Below are 21,118 nucleotides of genomic sequence, written 5' to 3'. Positions count from 1 at the left end.
CGTCAAGCCATTCCACTACAGGCAGAGTTATGGTGCGTTCTTTTTGTCCACCGAAGTCGATTTAGGAGTTGTTTTCCGGAGTTACGAACCGGAAGTTGCAAAAAGAACGCCACCGAGGTCGTATACAACTCGTCAAGTCGTCTGAACTCCGAGGACCCCGAGTTCACTTTCAAAGATGGCTACGTCGTGCATCACACGTAGTAAACATTGTGGTTTTCTACCATTTTAAGCACTTTTGTCTTTGTTGTAACCAAATGAAGAAGTCGTACACATAGCACTGTATACTGCTACCTATAGGCATGTCGCTACAGAGTTAAATACCGCCTGATTAGTTATTTTGTAGCTTGTGCAGCTGAAATTGGCTAGAGACGCTCGGTTACTATATGACAACAATGGCTTTAAGCCGAGTCTTGAGCAGAAAGCAGAGCAGTAGCCTAACGTTAACGTTAATCAAAACGTAATTTCCATTTATCAAACTGTGAAATATATTTGTGTAATATGTCAATAACTGGGTGAATAGAATCCTAAATGTTACTAAAAATTTTACAAAAATCCATCTTTTCTCCGACTCGTAGTATTGTGTGACAAAAAGAACGCAACAACCCACGGTTTTACTCGTTTTCCGACATGGATGTGACGTCACACTCGAGCTACTAGTCGCGATTACAAGACAAGAAGAACGCACCATTACTCTCCACGGCTGATAAACTGCAGTGATTTACGTGTAACAAGACTAAACATTAATTCCCGACATGTTTAAATCTATCAGCAGCTCGGACACACTGCTGTCCGCGCTGACGTACCGTCACCTGTTGGGACACAGATGTTATGAAATAATACTCACGGCTTTTTTTTTCCTGTGAACAAATGATTCGCGGTGTTGGGAAATTCTTAAAAAATGTTGCGTTAAAATGCGTTGTAACTCGCGTTACTGAGATTGTAACGGGTAATAATATTACCGAAATTGAATTAGTAATGCGTTATATTACTGCGTTACAGCAAAAAGGAATACATTACTGTAATTGCGTTACTTTTGTAACGCGTTACTCCCAACACTGGTCAGTGATGGACAGAGGGAGGGTATACTGTGTGTGTGTGTGTGTGTGTGTGTGTGTGTGTGTGTGTGTGTGTGCGAAACAGATAGACAGAGGTGAACAGAGCCAAAAAGGAAGCTATTAGCGCACACACATAGCAAACCGCCTGATGGAGAGATGAGATCACTGTGGTTTGACACAAAGGAATGAAAACAGGGACACATATTGGCCGTGTATGTGTTTGTCCGTGTGTGTGTGTGTGTGTGTGTGTGTGTGTGTGTGTGTTTAAGAGAGTAAAAGAGGAATGGGAACAGAGTGGACGCTGAGTGCCCTGTTAGCTCAGCCGTTCCCCCGTTCCTCCACAGGCCTGTCGTCAAAATACTCCTTAAACTACTGCAGTGATTTGTGGGTTTTTCATTATTGTATGACTCTGGCATGACAAATGGCTAATTTTATCATCACCATTACTCTGCCAGAAAAGAAAAAGAGAAGAGAAGAAGAAGAAATAACCACTTTATCAGCCAGCATAGCAGGGAAGGTGTATGAGAGAGATGTGATGGCACAATAACAAGTGAGCATAAGTAGCAAGCGGTAAATGGGGAAAACAAGAGAGAGAGACGCTCAAATATTAGGTGGCAAAACCTAACAAGAAGCCGTAAACTTTTTTCAAAATGACACTTTCCAGAAAGGCAAACAGAATTTAAGCAGAGGACACACAGGGATTGTGTCGGTGGGTAGCAGGAACACCTAAATCACTTTCTCTGGCCCAGGGTGATTGTCCACCAACTGCCTGCTACTGGCTGTGAAGTACCTGCCCTTGACAGTGGCTGAAAAAACACTGCACGAGAGAAAACGCCTCCCTTGGACTTGCTATTCCACATCACCTGAAGCAACAAATCAATACAGTAGACCTATGGAAGCCAATAGATCAGCTGTCCCATCTATATTTGATTTATGTGGGTAATCTCAGAGCAGTCTTGTTTTTGTTTTTGATTCTAGTGAAGGATTTCCCGATGAAAGGATTCTCATCTGGCACTGAGTCTAAACATGTGTCTTGAGTTTTATAGACAAGCTGGTCTCGATTATGGCGCTTCTAATATTGAATTTCACTTTCTCTCCAGCGGGGGTGGCAATTTTGTGGCTTTAAGTGATACGTCAATACAGTTGAGAACACAGTAGCAAATCTGCACTCAAAATGACCCTATAAATATGTGAACAGAAGGAAGAACGTAGAGAAAAATGTAACTGCTGCTGTTTTAACATAATTCTGGTTCATTATAGAAGCTAAATTAAAAGTACTCTGTGTGTAGTTTTGGACCACTAGTAGGGCTATATGGAGCAATGCTTTTATCTTGTGCACACACGCATGCATTTGCATCCCTGTGCATGGTAAACAGTTGTGTCAATGGTTTCATGCTAATCCACTTATCAACTGTTGCTGGTGTAAATGTGCAGAGAAATATAGCATGAGCCACAAAATGCGAAGAAGAAGAAGAATGCTAGCAATGTAGGTTTTTAAAATCTTCCAAAAATCAGCTCTACAAATGTTTTATGACAAAGGACAAATGACAAATCAACAAGTTACATACACACAAAGTGTTCTGGTGATAAATAACTTTGTTTGTTTACGAGAAAACTACAAGATGCCTTTAAATGCTAAGATCTGGGAAGAGGGGGACATTTTAAAAAAAATTAGTGAGATGGGGCAAGAATCACAAGCGATTAGACGATCACAGTTTTTAAAACAAACCGTTGGGGCCTTATTTCACCACATTTGCCACATGCAAGCTCTGATTTGCAACATGAAATAATTTCCTCCTGCTCATTTTGACATGTTTCACTACCCAGGACGGAATATCCTGTGTGTCCATGTTGTAAATATCAGTATCAAGTATCACAAATCACAAGTATCAAGTATCACAACGGTAATATACACTTACATGGTCTTGCCACTTTCTCACATCGTTTAGCTTATTTTGTCTACCCAATTTATATCAATAAGGGTAAACCACAGAAACACCTGTCAGTATAAGACAATATCGTTCATCTGCACCACAAACTAAATCCTCCAAAATGATCATAAAGTGAATCAACACATCTCTAAAGGTTTTATTTCAGGGCTGTAATAGATTGTATCACTTTTAAATAGGTGTACCTAATAAACTGGCAACTGAGGGTAAATGCAAATTAAAAAGATCTAAACTAAGCAGCGCTCACACATCGCTTTTGCAAAAGTGAGCCCCAGGTTAGCCAAACTTTTATGGAAGAGAAAGTGAATATATCAACCAACATCCTGGTTCAACTTACCTACTTACAGTGACCCACTTACTAAAGCTTTGCGTGAATGCATGTTTTCCTATTCAATGATGGATTATTACCAACATTTTAGGTTTCCAAATAAAAGGGGTTTAGATAATCTGGCTCAACTGTTTACAATCTTTCTGACTGCTTTTGTTTCTTGTGTTTTCCCAGATCTCGCAATTACTGTCACTACCGGTGCGGAAAATGTTATCATAACCAATAAAAACGAGGACCAAAGCTGTAGAAATAAGATCAAAGTTATAAACTGGAATTATCCTTTAATAGACAAAGTTATGCCTTGCACATTAACACCAGCTACATGTTAAACAAAACCAGTGAAGGTCATACTGTCGACGCTCAAAGGACATCATATTTTCTCACTATTTCCAAGGACTGTTTCAGAAGGTGCATAGGTGCTCGGTAATCCTTTCTGATTAGCAGCAGGGCCTGATAAGTCCAGTCAGACTGCTACAGGACGCCCGTGTTTGGGCTGAGCTTAAGCTGCCCGCCTAGTGAATGGCTTTAGACCCAATGTAAAGGCTGTCAGCAGCTCAGGTGGAAATGACAGATAATGCAAACACAGATGTAAGAGCAGAGCTAGAGGGCAGAGGGAAGGAGAGGGAAGGAGAGACAAGGAGAGACAAACACAGAGAAGAAGGATCTCTGGTGCAGTTCCCGGTTTCTCACTATCCCAGCAATCTTTTGGACATGACTGGCTGAGAGCGAGGTAGAGGATGGTGGGATGAAAGAGAGGATTGTGGCATGACAGGAATGAGGAAGACATAGGAACATCTGTCTCTTTCTGTGTGTGTGTGTGTGTGTGTGTGTTTTGCTTTTTATAGCATGCAGCTCACATTCCCTGTCATGGAGCTTTTCCTGATTACGAGGAGAAACAACAAGGAGACGAGCAGGAAATTAAAGGGTCTGGATAAAAGACTTTCTAAGATATTTTTACATTGTTTCACCATGTTCAACCACACATGCTTGTAAACAAGCTCTTGTGAATTGTTTGTCTCAATGGAAATGTTGCTTGTTGAAAACTAAACTTATAAATAAGATAGATATGGGGGAAAATACTGCCCGACAAAGGCAACACACAGTTCATTAAGACCAGAATCTGACTTTTTGACATCTGTATTACCATATATAAATTATTATTATAGAAATTAGTACAGTAATTAAAAAAAAAAAAACAACAACAACAAAAAAACAGATAAAACCATTAATGCTGTTACTGCACTCTGGCTAGTTAAAGCTAATATACCAGCTTTAAAAAAAAAAAAAGTATTATGATCCTACAACATCTTAGTTGTTGAGTTTGATATACCACACCAGTAATACAGGGGCTTAAAACAATCCTAATGGAGAAAAGAGTTGACACCAACTACTCATGCTTAAAGCTAAGTGTAAGCTACTTGCATAAATATGTAATTTTTTTCTCCCTATATTCAGGTGTAGCCAGGCCATACTCCAGTGCTGACATAATTCTGTGGAGATAGATCTGGCAATGCAAGACTATACCTCCATCAATAAGGAGGTGGCTAAATACAATCATAACAACTAATCATGATAAAAGCTATGTAGCTTAGCTGAGATGCCCTAGTTTGACCAAACATATATAGCACACGTGGCAGTATCAGATTTTATCTGACATGGAGACAGTGGGATAACCACAGGCTACAGAAAAGCATGAAATTAAGGTTGTACAACTTATATAGCTGTTACAAAATAAGCAGAATATGTCTAAGGAGGAGAATCATACACATTCAAAACAGCAACACAGACACACAAACACACATTCAAACACACACACACACACACACACACACACACACACACACACACACACACACACACACACACACACACATTGCAGCTTCACCTGATGTGTCGTTGTCGTAGTCCAGAGCCTCCAACACCAGTGAGAAGGACTTCTGTGAAGAAAACACAGAGAGAACATATGTTTAACATGTGCCACGGATTTACATGTTTGAGTTATAAATCACATTAAACACCAAAAATCAATGATGTTGGTTTTGCTGATAAAGATAATTTTAGTACACCACTTCCTGGTTGCAAACATCAGGGTGCTAGGGTATGAATGTAGAGGATTATGAAGATGATGTAGTGATACTGATATCTACTATGTCTATAGGGCATCACTTACCGTTAGTAGGTTACAATTGGTAGGCTTACTGTCTGGCGCATGCAGAGTTATCTCTCATTTTAAGTGTCAGAAAATAACCTCTGTAACTGAATCCTGTATGCATAATGTCCTTTATGCATAATGCAATAGGTGTATTCAAATAAAGCATTGAAAAAAAATCTTTTCCATAAGTGAAAGAAGCAAATCACACTGTATAAAAATACTTCATTAAAAAGTTAAGGTACTCACTATGCAAAATTGCACCATTGTATACTTCTATGCATTAACGTGTGAGCAAGAATTTAATGTTGTGATATACCACTGCATAGTTTAATCCGTGCAAATAGATCATATCTTACAAACTGATCATGCTTTACACATAAAATCTTGATTTGAAAGATACGTAGTAACTACAGCAGTGGAATTAATGTATACTAGAAATAGGATGTAGCATAAAATAGAAATACTCAAGTAAAGAGACTGTCAAGACTGTAAGCGCGTGCATTACTTGAGTAAATGTTCCTAGTTTCATTCCACCGCTGGGAAAAGTGTTTGTTTCGATCGTCAGTGCACTAAGCCTTTAAAAAAAAAAATCAGAAGTGATTCAGTGCCTGAACGAGCCAAGGCTGCAGCTGGGTGCTGATTCAAGAAAACCTCAACCTGCACCCTGCACCCACACACACACACACACACACACACACACACACACACACACACACACAGAGGGCATTACATCAGTGTGGTGAGGAAGGCTGTCCAAAAAAAAACTCCTGCTCAATTTAATGAACACCCTCTTGAAGCAGCTGTAATGCTTTATTGTGCTCTTTTTTACTCTGTCCTGCTGCACGCAAGGTAATCCTGGATAGACGGGGCAGGTTGCAGCAGTTACAGTCTATGTGACTAAATCTATATATTTTATTAAAATTATTAGCTTTATCATAGATTAAGTCCGCATATATACAGCCATCCTGCAGTACACAAGCAGAGGACTCGGTCATAAGCTGGACATCTTCAAACAATGACTTTGAGCTTACAGAGATATCACACTCTGGAGAGATAACAGAGAATAGGTGTTTTTTCTTTTGTCTTTCTCTTTTCTGATGCATTCGTTCACCTTATAGATCAGAAATGAATAATTCAGACCAACTCTTTCCCCTACGACTCTCTCTCACCATCCATCCAACCATCCTCCTTCTGTGAAACACACCAGCGCCTGTCATGTAAATCGCTGTGCATTGTTGTTAAGGTTTCTCCTAAAGGGCTACATGGATGTGTAGTCACGTCTTTGCTGCGAGAGCGTATGCTGCCAGAGGGGGGGTTGAGTGGGAGGAGAGGAAACTGAGGGAGGGAGACAGATACTGTAGGAAGCGGGTGATGGGCAAAGGAGGTGAGTGAGGGATTTGGAGGGAGGTTAAGGGCAGGAGGTCAGCAGCAACGCTAACGTTAGCTGGAGGCGAAAAAGAGGCGACATGCCAGGAGGAGAAGAGAAGATGAAGGGTTGCAGTGAAGGTGCAAAATGTTAGGGGAGAGAAAATTGGTGGTGCGGAAAACACTGAGTCAGGGATTTGCTTCAAGTGGAGGTACATCCAGTATATCTGTACTGCCACAGATGAGGAGATGGTAGGAAAAGTGATTGTACAGAAGGAGAAAAGGACTGAGAAAAGAGGTAGAAAGGATAATTGTGTAGGGCGTATGTAAAGAAAAAGGGAAAAAGAGGAGAAATGCAACCGTGCAACGATTTGTGGGCCTCCTGGAGTTTGTCAGATTTTCTGATATGTGATAGAGAACAAAGAGGTCAGAGGGAGGTGAAACAAAAGGATGTTGAGATAAAAGAGAGAGAGAGCACAGAATAGAAAGAGGGTGATAAGATAAGAAAGATAGAAGGGGAAGTGGACAAACACCCACACACAGAGAAGTCATGGAGCTAATGAGATGTGCTGGGTTGCACAGGGCTCGCAGACAGTTCATTAAGGCCGGCAGTTAGCAGGTAGCCGAGCAGATGGACCAGCTGGGGTCGCTTAAAACTCTCACCTGAAGTAATGTTTAGTATTCATGATTCACATCTTTACACTGCAAAATCCTGCAGTCGATTACAATCACATTAGTTCTCTACAGAATTAAAAGTTTAAGAAGTATTCAGATACTTTACTTACTTAAAAGTACCAAGTACCTCATTTATCAGAAGTAAAAGTAGCCTATTTGTTCTGCAGGAAAATGTCCCATGTATATTTATATCATTAGATTATTAATACTGATGCAACAATGTCTAAGTAGTGTTTTACGGCTGTAGCCGTTAGAGGTGGAGCTAGTTTTAACTACTTCATGTACAGTCAGGTATTTAAGTCCAGTGGTTCCTCCACTGGGTCAGAAGATACATCTGAAGATGATTACTGGGAAAGGTTAAAAGAAAAAACTATATTGTAGTGCACATATTTTTTGACTTTACAGTGCAATTTAACATATATTCTTTTGGAAATATTGTATGATTTTACCTCTTGGGGCCTCAAACAATTATTAAATTAAACAATCAGAAATGTTTAGAGGGAAACGGTCTCTTTGGTAGAATTGATAACTTGTATAACATACTTTTTTTGTCAGGGGAACAATACACAGTTTTAACCTTTTAATAAGTAGGCCTACTCCGCCGATTTAGCATTAGCATCATGTCAGTCTTGCGGTGGACAGTTGAAAAGTTGACGCTGCTTAATAATGCTTCTTGAGTTGGAGCGATTTTTGGAATCAGAATGGTTATGATTAACTGCCCACTACTACAAAGTGCACACACAGCATTACCTCACTGTTGGGCCACTCACAGACCTCTTATCCTCTTATCAACTTTTCAATCGTCCTCCCCCTTCCCTCCCCCTTTCCTTACCCTTCCTTCCATCCACCGTATGCGCCTCTCCCTCTTTCTGCCCGCACCCTCTGCCTGTGGGAAGACCAGAGCCGTTTTCTTTTCTTTTGTTCTCTTATTCACCCCCTCCCCCTCACACAATCACCTCTTCACCCACAAGTGCACACGGCCAGGTAAGTTATGATATTGTTATTGATACAGGAAGGGTGTATCTTTGGTAAGCCCTGTTGCTAAGGTTAGGGGTTCCTGTATGGCAGCCAGGTAGGGTCAAACTAACCATGGTTACCAAATTAAAATCACAACAACCACTGATAAGACTCGTAATACGTGTTTAAAAAGATTAAGAGAATCACCCACAATAAACCCTTCCTGACAACCTTTCCAAAACATACACAAACACACACACACACACACACACACACGCACACGCACGCACACACACACCATAGCAATTTGTTTTGCAATCACAAAGTCTGTTACGTCAGAGACCTGCGATACGGTGGCCGACAGGGGCTAACACACTGCAACTTAATGAAACACACAATTAGACAAAACACAAGCAAATTAAGAAAACATCTTCATCAATTTGACAACACATGCGCAGCATGTAGCAAACGCGCTGCAAATACACACAACACCACCAAATACACAAACGCGCTGCAAATACAGAAACGATGCAAAAAGAAAAGCACACAAACTCCAAAAACAGAAACAATGCAAAAAGAAAAGCACACAATCCCTTTCGATACTACTGAGAGAAAGACAGAGAGAGAGAGGGAGAGGGAGGGAGAGAGAGAGAGAGAGAGAGAGAGAGAGAGAGAGAGTCGGGACAGTTCAATCTCAGAATGGTGTGCACCGTTGTGACACGGTGTGCAACTGCTTTGAGATCATAGACCGTAAATATTAAGTCTATGTTTGAGATATGTTTTCTCTCGTTTGGTGGGTGTGTCTCTAGTTTATTGGCTCAGGTCACAGGTGATACCCAATCAGCAGAGACGTTGTCGGTAAACTCGTGGTAATAAAAAGGCAGAACCCACTCTCCCCGTGGGGGAGAACGTTGTGTAATATGCAGCGTTTTTGTGTTGCATTTGTTTTCGGGGATTGTGTGCTTTTCTTTTTGCATTGTTTGTGCATTTGCAGCGCGTTTGTGTATTTGGTTGTGTGTGGGTATTTGCAGCGCGTTTTCTAAATGCTGCGCATGTGTTGTCAAATTTATGAAGATGTTTTCTTAATTTGCTTGTGTTTTGTCTATTTGCGTGTGTTTCATTAAGTTGCAGTGTGTTAGCTCCTGTCGGCCACCGTACTGCAGCCATTAGAGGCCAGGCGACGGAGGGGATAATCAAACTGTAAACATCAAAAGGAAGAAGCTGATACGATCACAGTCAACCATGAAGTGATATTTTTACCTCATTCTGAAAGCAGCGGAAATGACATATGGGAAAGGTGCGTGTGTGTGTGTGTGTGTGTGTGCGTGTGTGTGTGCTGTATTAAGGCTATGTGTGTGTGGTGTGATCATTATAGAGGAGATGGAGAATTGGCCCCGCAGAGGATCTTTCAAAACAGGGATAAAAACATATTGAACAAAGTGTTATGTCTTCTTTCACAGTTCAGAGCTGAAATGTTTCTGAATGATTCTTATGATTTGAACTTCACAGTGAATAACTTGCGATCTGCCACCGTCAGATTCAAACGAGAAATCTTTGAACATTCAGGATGGATGACTCCGGTTATTCATGAAGTGCCTCAAACTAAATGTCTAAATCTCCACTTGTTCCTATTTCCAGCCAGCCTCAGCTGTGCTTTAAGCTTGACAGAGCAGGCTAAATGTTATGCTTATAAAAGTTACATATTAAGCTATATTAGATCACTTCTGACTTAGGTTGACAAGCTTACAAAAACTGGAACAAGCCTTCAAGATGCAATGATGGCAGGCAGATGTGAAGTGGAGCAGTGAGACTGTCAATTAATGTCAACTTGCAATGATGAAAATATGTCCCGCCCAGCCCTTGAGGTGTAAATTGACTGCAACACCTAACAAAACTGTTTTCTTTTAGTTTAGTTTAGTTGTTTAAAATGGAAACTCTCCTACTATACTGACAGGTTAATCAGAATGAGCCAGGCTTTGTCATGTTTTGGATTTGACTGACATGTTTGCTTGATGACCATCAGACGTTTTTCTTTTCCTCTCCGTCAAAAAAAGCTGTCTATTTTGTACATTAAATGTTGTTCTCTTGTTTCTTTATTGTTCCCAAATGATTATGATTCACAGACCATTTCACAGAGACATTATGATTTGTCATAGCAGGCAAAGCACAGGTGGAACTAAAATCATTACCGATGAGCTCTGTTGCAGGCACTTAAAAGTAGTTAATTAGTTACAACTGTGTTTGACAAATCAAAAAGTCTGCAGTGGAAAAGTATTTAAATTGAGTTTCTCTCACTGAAAAGAGAAAGAGGAAATTGGATTTAACTCTTGTCCATTTTTAGCTACATCTTATCTTATTTGATTATGTACTGGGGGAATAGTCTAGTAAACTTCCCGTCTAAACTCTGCACAGTATCTCGAAAACTGTTGATAGTTTAATACTGTGTGAGACATCACTATTTCATGTTTCTATAACATATTGTATTTATTTATTTTTTAAATCAGACATAAATTTGTACACAAAATATCAGATACTGTACATCAGACAAGTAATCATTTGTGTATTAGCTTTGTGCTGAGAGGAACATGACTGCAGCCGGACTCAGCTAATGAGCCTGGCATGGCCAGAGAGAGAACAGGGGTTTTCCAAAGAAAAAGACATCAAACATCAAACCGTTAGTCCTGACGATAAATCATCCCTTCCTTTATGCTGTAGGCTGTCTGGTCGTCTGGCCCTGTCCCTTCGCCTCCAGCCTCACATCAGTCTAATAGCGGTAAAGCTCTGGATTAGAGCAAACTATGCTAATTCAACCCTGCAGACATTTGTGATGCCATGTCAAATTCTATTTAATCAAAAATCAACCTTGATTTTCATCCTCCAAACTTCCTACCACTGTCTCTGTCACACCTCCAGTTTCTCTGCCTGACCCCATACTCTATATCCCTCCCCCCTGCCATCCCTCCCTTCCATCTCTCTCTCGCTCTCTCTCTCAGACATGGGCAGGGTAGGATATCCCGACAAAGCCAGGCTGTACAAACACAGCTCTACAACAGGAAGAACTCCCAGCCACGAGAGAGGAATTTCCCCTCAGAGCTCACACACTAATGCATGTACACACTCACACACACTCACACACACACACCCACAATTCAGACACACACAGGTATCCAATATTACCCGGGTAGATTACTAATCTTTATTTTTCCATATACAATGCTTTCATTCAGCCCTGAAAATATTAGTCTACGTACTACAATGGAGATTGTAGTAAAGAAAATGTGTCATTCATCATTTTAGACAAGAGGATTTGGTGCTTTAATGATTAACAATAGCTACCAGCTACAGAGCCCCGAAAGTGACTGAGTAACAATTTATTTCATTAGTCTGTAGTTTTCCTGTTTCTACAAAAGAAATGTATAACTTGTTACAAACTACAAGGAAAACAAATTGTCACATTGACTACATTTACAATTTTCCTAATGCATATATAATAATGAGATGGGCATGTCCATGTCTGTCTAGAGCAGTGATTAGTTATGGGTGGGGAGATGCTGTTTTAAGTTAAAAGTTTTAATTCATTTTACAACTGTTTGGTGGTTAAAAGAATATTATGATTCTTTATATTTCTTTTTAAGGACAATTCCGGCGCAAAACAAACCTAGGGGTTATTAACTGATGTGTACCTACTCTGTCGCTCTCTGGGACATGTTTTCATGCTAATCGAATGAGTTTGGAGCTTTGACGAGGCTACCGCGGACCGCTGGTTAGCTTACAATGCTAGTATTTGGGGCAGTCATGACGAATGCCGTGCAACGTGGAATCTCCATAGACAGTATGGGAATCTCAGACTCATTTGCACGGCGCTCGTTTTTCGACTAGTCATGACTGGTTTCCAAGATGGCTCCCGCAAGTAAACATGAATGCGACTGTCTTGATAATCTATCTTCTTAATAAACTATCTGTACACTTACAATGTTGTCAATGCTTTGGTTCACATTTAGGGACCCTCATTATGCTAACGTTAAGGTGTGGTGATATTTCGAGCCTTTTTAGTGGTATTAAATAACAATTTAATTTGAGTGTCCCCGTGCCCCAAATACTAGCATTGTAAGCTAACCAGCAGTCCGCGGTAGCCTCATCAAAGCTCCAAACTCATTCGATTAGCATGAAAACATGTCCCAGAGAGTGACAGAGTAGGTACACATCAGTTAATAACCCCTAGGTTCGCTTTACGCCGGAATTGTACTTTAACACTCTATTATAATAGACCATTATTAAAACAGCATTACTTTTATTTTTGACTCATATTCTAATCTTTTACTGCCTTTAAAAAAATGTTGGGCTCTATGTCAAACAGTATCAATTCTAACATATAATCAACGACTGCCAAACACTTGTGTTAGTCTCACAGCTCTAAACTCATAAGCATCAAGTAAAGCCTGCATACAGTAATCAAACAAATGCATTTAAGCCTTTATGCACATATAAAACATCAGTGCAGTCAGACAGCACAATACAAATCTTGTATGCAAACACACACACACACACACACACAGCTGTAGCTGAGAAAATTAAATTAACAGCAAATGTTGCCAATCTGCAGCTGAACATTTGTTCATTCGTACACCTGCCTACTCTCACCCTTACCATTAGAAAGCTCAAGTAATTACAGACTCGCACAAACACAAAAGACAACTCACACACAAACAAACATGCAAAAGGTTGTCATGGCAGCAGCTGTGCCTGAGCCCGATTGGATGGCTGACACCTCACCTGCACTGCAAATTACTACTGGAGGTAACCACAGTAACAATGCCATTACTATTCCAGTGGCAAAGCTCATACAGTAGATGTGGAAGTATATGGAACCATGCTGTCAGTTTCATGTTATGTAAAGAACACTGCAAAAAGCTGAGAAGAAAACTGATTTACGATTGATTTCCACTCTGAAGTATAAAATAAAATGTTATCTGGACACTGAGGCCCCAAACTCATACTAAAAGCAGACTCGTGTCAAACGTGATTATTGTGTTATTGATTGATTCTTTGCTTACAATAACAAAGAAGAAAAATCAATGTTTTTGTATTAGGGAAGTGTTCAGTGCACAGGAGAATAAGATATACATGATGTTTGGGTGGCTAATTTGTGAATTTAAAGTCTCTGTGGATATTATCCAATGCTGGCCATGCCCTCAGGTGAAACACACACACACACACACACACACACACACACACACACACACACACACACACACACACACACACACACACACACACACACACACACACACACACACACACACACACACACACACACACACACACACACACACACACAGCCATCCAGCCCACCCTGCTCCCATGACCCTGTCCCTATAATTAAAGGTCTCTGTTCTCGCGTTCTCATCGTCTCTTCTGTTTTTCTTTCATTCTGGACATAATTAGCAGCTGCCTTTATCTTCCCCTCTTGGCCCTCACTTACTTTCCATTCACCCACTGCCATCAATGCCATCTAATCATCCCTCTGTTTTCCTTCAAACTCAGTACTCTGATTCTTTCCTAGAAAAAAATATTTGTCTCTGCATCTTTGTTCCCTCTCTGTCTGTCTGGCAGTCACATTCCTGCAGAGTTAAGTAACTTCAACTAAACGACGCGGCTGCTTCAAGCGCTATAGTACAACAGAGGTCTCTTGACATGACGTGTCCTCATCCCCCATGTCGCCCTGCCCCATCTCCATCCTGTCCTCCTACTCATCATCTGTTCCCTCCTTCACCTCCTGCTGCTTATGACTCTCTCAGCAGGGTGAGTAAGACACTATGACACACACACCTCCCTGTCTACATCTACACCTCCACCCAAAACACTTGTGTCCCACACTGAGATCATCCACTGAACCGCCCATCCCCTCCTAACTCTCACTTCCTCCTTCTTTCTCGGTCTCCACTCCACAACGCTTACATCAACTTTGCCCTTTTGCTCATTAATCTCAACTCTTTCTACCACCTTCAACCCCTCTCTCACATCCCCCAACGCAGCCCAGACCGACTACCCTCATCCCCTATAAACCCCCCCTCCTCCTCCTCTCCGACTTCCGCAGGAAATTACCTTGTCTGGATGCTTCACATCCACGGCTGAACTTTCAGAGAGAGGCAATATGAGTGAGAAAATAGTCTGGGAGTGGTGTCTGTCTGAACAGAATAGTGTGTGTGTGTGTGTGTGTGTGTGTGTGTGTGTGTGTGTGTGTGTGTGTGTGTGTGTGTGTGTGTGTGTGTGTGTGTGTGTGTGTATAGATAGATAGATAGATAGATAGCAGGAATCATAGCCAGTAAACCCACCAGACAGACAGATATGAGAGCACAGCATTATAATGCGATAATAGGACACATTGATGTATACTGTGGGTAAGGAAGATGTTTATCTCAGTGGATAGGAATGACAGAGAGCTGGAGAGGCATCATGGGACAGGGTTGAAATCATTACTGAAGACTCTGGTCAGAATATGTTTCACAATGTGACGGCTCACAAAAAATGTTTGTGGTTGCTCCTGTCAAGCTTTGGGCAGCACAAGAAACCACAGAGAGAAGAGGGAGGATCTATGACAGCTACACTATATATCTGCCTGCTCTGTGTAATCCACCGGGACTTGATGTGGGTGAACATCACTGGAGGGCAGTGACACCGAGAACAAAAGGTTTACAATGAGAGAGAGAGAGAGGGAGCGTTAGAGGGTGTGTGTGGGAGATGTTAGAGAGAGGAGATCGAGGAGATATGACAAGAAGAGAAAGAGATCAATGGAATAAAGTCAACTATTTGCTGTGATTACACCTGTGAATAAACAATTGTATATCTGCATTCAATGACAAACAATGACATCCAGAGAATGTAATTTCACTGTGATCATGTAAATCAAGGTTCCTTTGCCTCTTTTTTCTCCTAATAAAGAGACTCCTACCCTCAATCCAATTTGCACACAAATGAAATCATTAAAACACGCTTCCCTAGAGACGTTTACCCCCGAGTTATTAACTTATCTCCAAAAAACACAAGCTTCAGATCCCGATGGAATTAACCTTCTTTTTGTTTTGTGTGTGTTGGCTGATGAATTTGTGATCTGTGTGTTTGCGTGTCTGTAGAGACAAAAAGAGTGTGTGTGTGTGTGTGTGTGTGTGTGTGTGTGTGTACAGGCCTTCAGGTTTGTGTGTACAAACGGTGTGCACAACAGTATCAGCGTACATACAGGTATGCAAGGCTGTGTAGGAGAGTCATTTAGGGGACAAAAGAGAGGAGAGCACAAACGACAGGAGGAGAAAGAGTGAAAGAGAGACTTTGGAGAGAAAGAAAGCTCCAACTATTCTCCTATCCTTTCGTTTCCCTTCACTGACTTCCCCCTGTTCGGCTCCCACACAGCAGGAATGCACAGGTTATAACAATGTGTGTGTGTGTCCTATTTAATGGTTTAAAAATTCTCTTCTGATCAATTGACAGTAATAGCACTGTATTTAAGTGCAATGCAGTTGAGTATTTTCATTTTATGATACTTTATACTACTACAGATGGTTAGCTTAGCTTAGCATAAAGACTTGAAATAGGGTGAAACAGCTAGCTTGAGCTATTTGAAGGGGACAAAATACTACCACCTACTTGCACATCTAAAGTTCACCAACTAACAGACACAATATACCTCATTTATTTAGTACACACGACAATTTGGCTGAGAAATAGTCCAGCCCAAAACTACCCATAAAATTGTGAATTTTCATGCTTGGTTGTAACATTTACATTCAAGATCAAATTTATCTTGTGACACTTTGGAGGGGGCCCGACCCCTCAGTGGAACAACTGGACTAAATTACCAAACCATGAAAAGTCATTAAAAATCGCTCTACCTCAACCACCTACAGCAGTAAAATACTACTTACCTCGTAATATAGGCCAATAATAATATATCAGTCATATCGACCATTTTAGGTATATTTTGCTGATAACACCTCTGTACTTACTTACTTGAAAAAGAAAGTATTTTTTTGAGTATTTTTATATTGTTGCATTGGTACTTTTACTACCACTGTTTTAATGAGTTCACTTCAGCCTTTCTACACAACATAAATAAAGAAACACAAGACAAGACAATAGAATAACAGTAGAGCAGAGAGAGACTGATGGGAAGACTCACAGCAGCTACACCTGAACATATTTGCATTATGGCAGAACTTTGCATGTTGAGCTCAGAGCTTGGTGACAAGAAGCTGCCTGGAAAGAATCCCACTGAAGAGGAAGTGCTTTGTTCAGCTAAATGCAAGCGTAGATAGCTTCAATTAAATTACACATTTTCTCTTTCACTCCTTCCTGGTGTGGAGCCATGCACGGTTTGGTTTACATTTTATATGTCGAGGTTCTCAGTTATTTGCCACTAACACGTCTGCCGCCACTCCAACACAATACAAGTGAAAGGAATGTAATTTGTGGTGCTCAACCCATCAACAAATGACACTCGAAGAAACTCAACAACACTGTGTCTTTTCAGAAACAATGTCATGATTATTCTGGATATTCTGCAGACCTCGCTGTGAACAATTATCTACACTTATCTATTACTATGTTGCATTTTCTTGGCAGTAAGGTAGTTCCAGTGACAACTGTCCACATTATCTAGTGAATCCACTATTTGATGAGTTAATATGATGGAATGCAGTCTTTAAAATTTTATTTATTAGCAATATTGTCTATATTGGATCTTTGACAGTATAGATAAAGACAGAAAACATCAAGAAAGACATGCAAAAAAAAAACTGCCATTGGTGGAAAAGTAAATGTACTCAAGTATATTGAGGGACCTGTACTTCTGAGTATTACCACGTAATGCTATTTACATCTACATTGCAGAGGGAATATTGTACTTTTTACTCTATATTATTTGACAGTTACGTGTCAGATTTGAAAGCTTTTATAGAGCTGAGGAGAACTGCAGAGTTAGGTGATTAGAGGTGATAGTAATAGTATTATTTACACCAATTAAAAATATGGATTACAGCAGCTTTAAGTGAAAGTTTTAATAATGCTGGACCTATTTTTTTTTTTATTACAGAGCATTTTTACATTGTGCTATTAGTATACTTTTACCTATGCAAAGTATCTGAGTAGTAAACTGGAGACGTTTACAGTAACTGTAGTTACTGTATGTCATATGTGACTTAAAAAAACCTGAGCCTCTTTAAATTCAAAACACATAATAGTATGTAGCACTAACATATAAGACATAATACTTTGTTAGTGGATACCAAACATCAGAACAAAATGAGATATCTACAGACTGTATCTTCTTCACGATCCGAATGTGCTGCATGAATTAGCATTTAGCTCAGTTTGTGATAACACAAATATATAAGACTCATATCTATGCAAACACACACACTCACGTCTTTCCCAGGAACAGTCAGCTGTGGCCTCTGGCAGTAAACCTGACCATGAACGAGCTTGACATTAGGATTATAAACGGTGGGGACTTCACTCTATTCATTTCATGTTAACAGTATTTCTTTAGCACCTATCATATTGTCATTTGTAAGAGGTTGTTTTAACAATAGAGGAGGCCTTAACCAGACCTTTGATGAAATACTTCTGTGTGACAAAAGGTCAGGAAACCTCACATTCAGTTCCACAATGTCTGGTAAACTGTGGTTTTATGCTGGATCTATACATACTACAGAGGAATAAGCACCACCTGGTCATGTGTCATGTTCGCACTGCATGTGTACTTGTGTCTGTTTGCCTTATTTTTTTAGATTTCCATTCATCCTCCTGATTCTTTCACTGACTTGTTCCCACTTCTGTCAGATGAATGAATTTATCAGGAAGAAACAACCCTTTCTCTTGGCAGGTCGCTCTGTTTCCCCTTGTCGTCCAAACAGATTCAACAGTGAAACCACCAACCGAGAGAGGGCTTAAAGAAATGACCTCGCATTTATGAAGTCTTTGAACTTTCCCCAGCAACGCACCTAAAATGTCCCAGACAGCTGAGTGTCTGTGATTCTAACGCTGGGGTCAAAATGAAGCCACGCTGCTCAGACTATCTGTAAGATTACTGATGACCAGGAGGCATATTTTACTTGTATATAAAACATTTTCATGGTGTGGCTCCCCCTCCACTCAATAAATTCATTCAACAAAATCTAAACTCATCCACCAGAGCATCTACAAGAGGGGATTGTAAAATACCATGTAGAAAAAGTAGTTTTGGATAGTCCGCTTTTTCCTTTCAAAGCAGCCTATACATGGAATACCATACCCACAGAACTAAGGAACATCACATCTATCAAATCCTTCTCCAAATCCATAAAACATTGGTTATTGTCTACTCAAATATGCTGCCATATTCCAGAATCATGTGTTTGTCTTTATCGCTACAGTGGTGTCTCTGTGTGCTCATGTGTTGTTGATGCATTCTAATGTGTGTCTATGCACTTTTTACCTGTGTCTACTGTTTATGATACTTGTGTTATGCTTTTTCTCATACCATCAACCTGCCAGTTGTCATAACCTGGAATAGTGGTTGTGTCATTTTACTTGTCTATTTGTTGTATTGTTGTAGCGTATCTATTGTTTTAAGGCATTAACCTGCTAGGGACTGCAGATGAAAATGAGCCTGTATGGCTAAATCTGGCACAGTTACATGTTGGACTCTGTACTCATGTTGATTAATGTGCGTTGTCCCTTTTAAACAAAGAAATCTAAAAAGAGGCAAAGCAAAATCTGGACAAGAAAAACAGCAGAGACATTGTATCACATCCTCTGTGTCATTCTAGTTTTCATATGAATTCATGGAATTCATTTTCCCAAAGTAAGTCAACTATGATAGCAATTTGTGTTGCTTTGATAAATGTCTAGCACGTGACTATTACATCACATGCCTTTAAGAGGCTACTGAGGGTAAAGTGATGTTTGGACTTGCTCAGCCAAAGTTAAGAACACACATAGAGAAAAATTCAGAAGCAAACACAGACAGACACACACACATACAACTGCACACATTTCCCTGAAGAGATTAGTGGAAGAAAGAGAGAAAGAACAAGTGAGGGAGGGCAGGGGACAGAAAGAGCTCACCTTTCCTCATAATGACTACGCTCACCTGTTCATCCCCTCACCTGGGGCAGGGGGATCACTCTCTCCCCCTCCTCCACCTTCCACCTCCCAGAGATGGCCAGATAAAGCAAGTCTTTTAGCCCAAAATGCAGTGACGCTGCAACTGTGTGTCCTAGCTCTCTCTCTCTCTCTCTCTCTCTCTCTCTCTCTCTCTCTCTCTCCCCCAAAGGCCAAAGCAGTCTGGCTCTGCAACATCAGGGCCAGACCTGGTTAGAGATCAGGTTTTATAAACACATTGGAGACATTGATGCTTTTAAACAGCGTTGGTGTTTTAATGATATTCTTTGTTCTGTTGTTGAGGAGGAGTTGAGATTTTAATACATTAGCACTTTGATTTATTGTGAAATTGTACAAATTATAAATACGTAAATAAAGTCTCTCTCTCTCTCTCTCTCTCTCTCTCTCTCTCTCTCTCTCTCTCTCTCTCTCTCTCTCTCTCTCTCTCTCTCTCTCTCTCCCTGAAACTGATCCAGGTAGGCTTTCTGATGGAGAACTTTCTCACACTCCTATACCTGCCAATCACACACCTCCCAGACGTACAGAAGAAAAAGTGTGACACACACGCAGTATGCATACAGCACTCTCTCTCACACACACACACACACACACACACACACACACACACAGAAGCGCACACAAAAGCAAACTGTGCACAGATACGGGAGGATAATTGACTCTGGGACAGAGAGTCTCACAGGTAAATGGGCTGATACTAATCAAGAAGAAGAAACCTAAGCCAACTGTGTGTTACATTCTTGTGTATGTGTGTGTGTGTGTGTGTGTGTGTGTGTGTGTGTGTGTCACGCCAAGCTTCACTTGGGTTTTGTGCGATATTAGAAACATTATTACAACACAATATGAATTGAATTAGAGCCACAGGGTCTTTTGTTGCCATTTCTGTAATACTTTCATTATGAGATAGAAGCCAACCATGCTGAGAGCGATCAAAGGCTAAAAGACTAAAAGAAACTAAGAAGCAAACAAAAATCTCTGCAAACCCAAGAAAAATTGAGGTTCACTCCTTTGTGTCCTTGCCAAGTCGCTTTATTCTCTCTAACTCCTTTTTATTGATAAATAAGCATTAATTGCTGATATAAAAAGTCCAGTAAAGACGCGACTAATGGGTGATGATAGAGGGATGGACTGATAGATTTTTTGGCTTTAAGAGCTCTGCCATATGAGCATATTTGTGTCGCTCACTGCTGTTACTGTTTCTCACTTTCCTGCCCTTGTAAGCATTTTAGGGCTCAAAGCTAACAAAACAAACTGAAATTAAAAGATATACATATTATTGTTTTCATCAACCTTTATTTTATAACTTCATTTTCTATTTTAATTGATTAATCGTTTTGATAAAATATATGTAACATGTAAAAGTATCCATCCCAGATGGTAAGTTGATGTCTTTTTGTCTTGTTTTGTCTGATCAACAGTCAAAAAAAACAAAAAGGTTCAATTTAGTATCATAAAAAACCAATAACTAATAATCAGGAAAAAA

At 40.3% G+C, this 21,118-nt stretch overlaps 1 protein-coding gene across 2 annotated transcripts in view; it reads right to left on the bottom strand.

Annotated features, from left to right (window-relative positions):
* LOC114552547 (protein jagged-1b) overlaps window positions 1–21,118 on the bottom strand; it is a 48,247-nt gene that overhangs the window by 19,683 nt on the left and 7,446 nt on the right. For both annotated transcript variants that reach the window (XM_028573436.1, XM_028573435.1), the window contains exon 3: window positions 5,218–5,269. In XM_028573436.1, the coding sequence (XP_028429237.1) occupies window positions 5,218–5,269 (52 nt within the window). The remainder of the gene's footprint in view (window positions 1–5,217; window positions 5,270–21,118) is intronic.

This window comes from Perca flavescens, chromosome 3 (genome assembly GCF_004354835.1).
Source record: "Perca flavescens isolate YP-PL-M2 chromosome 3, PFLA_1.0, whole genome shotgun sequence".
Taxonomy (NCBI): Eukaryota; Metazoa; Chordata; class Actinopteri; order Perciformes; family Percidae; genus Perca; species Perca flavescens.
The sequence above is the reverse complement of the archived record's forward strand: the minus strand, read 5'-3'. Positions and strand labels throughout refer to the sequence as shown.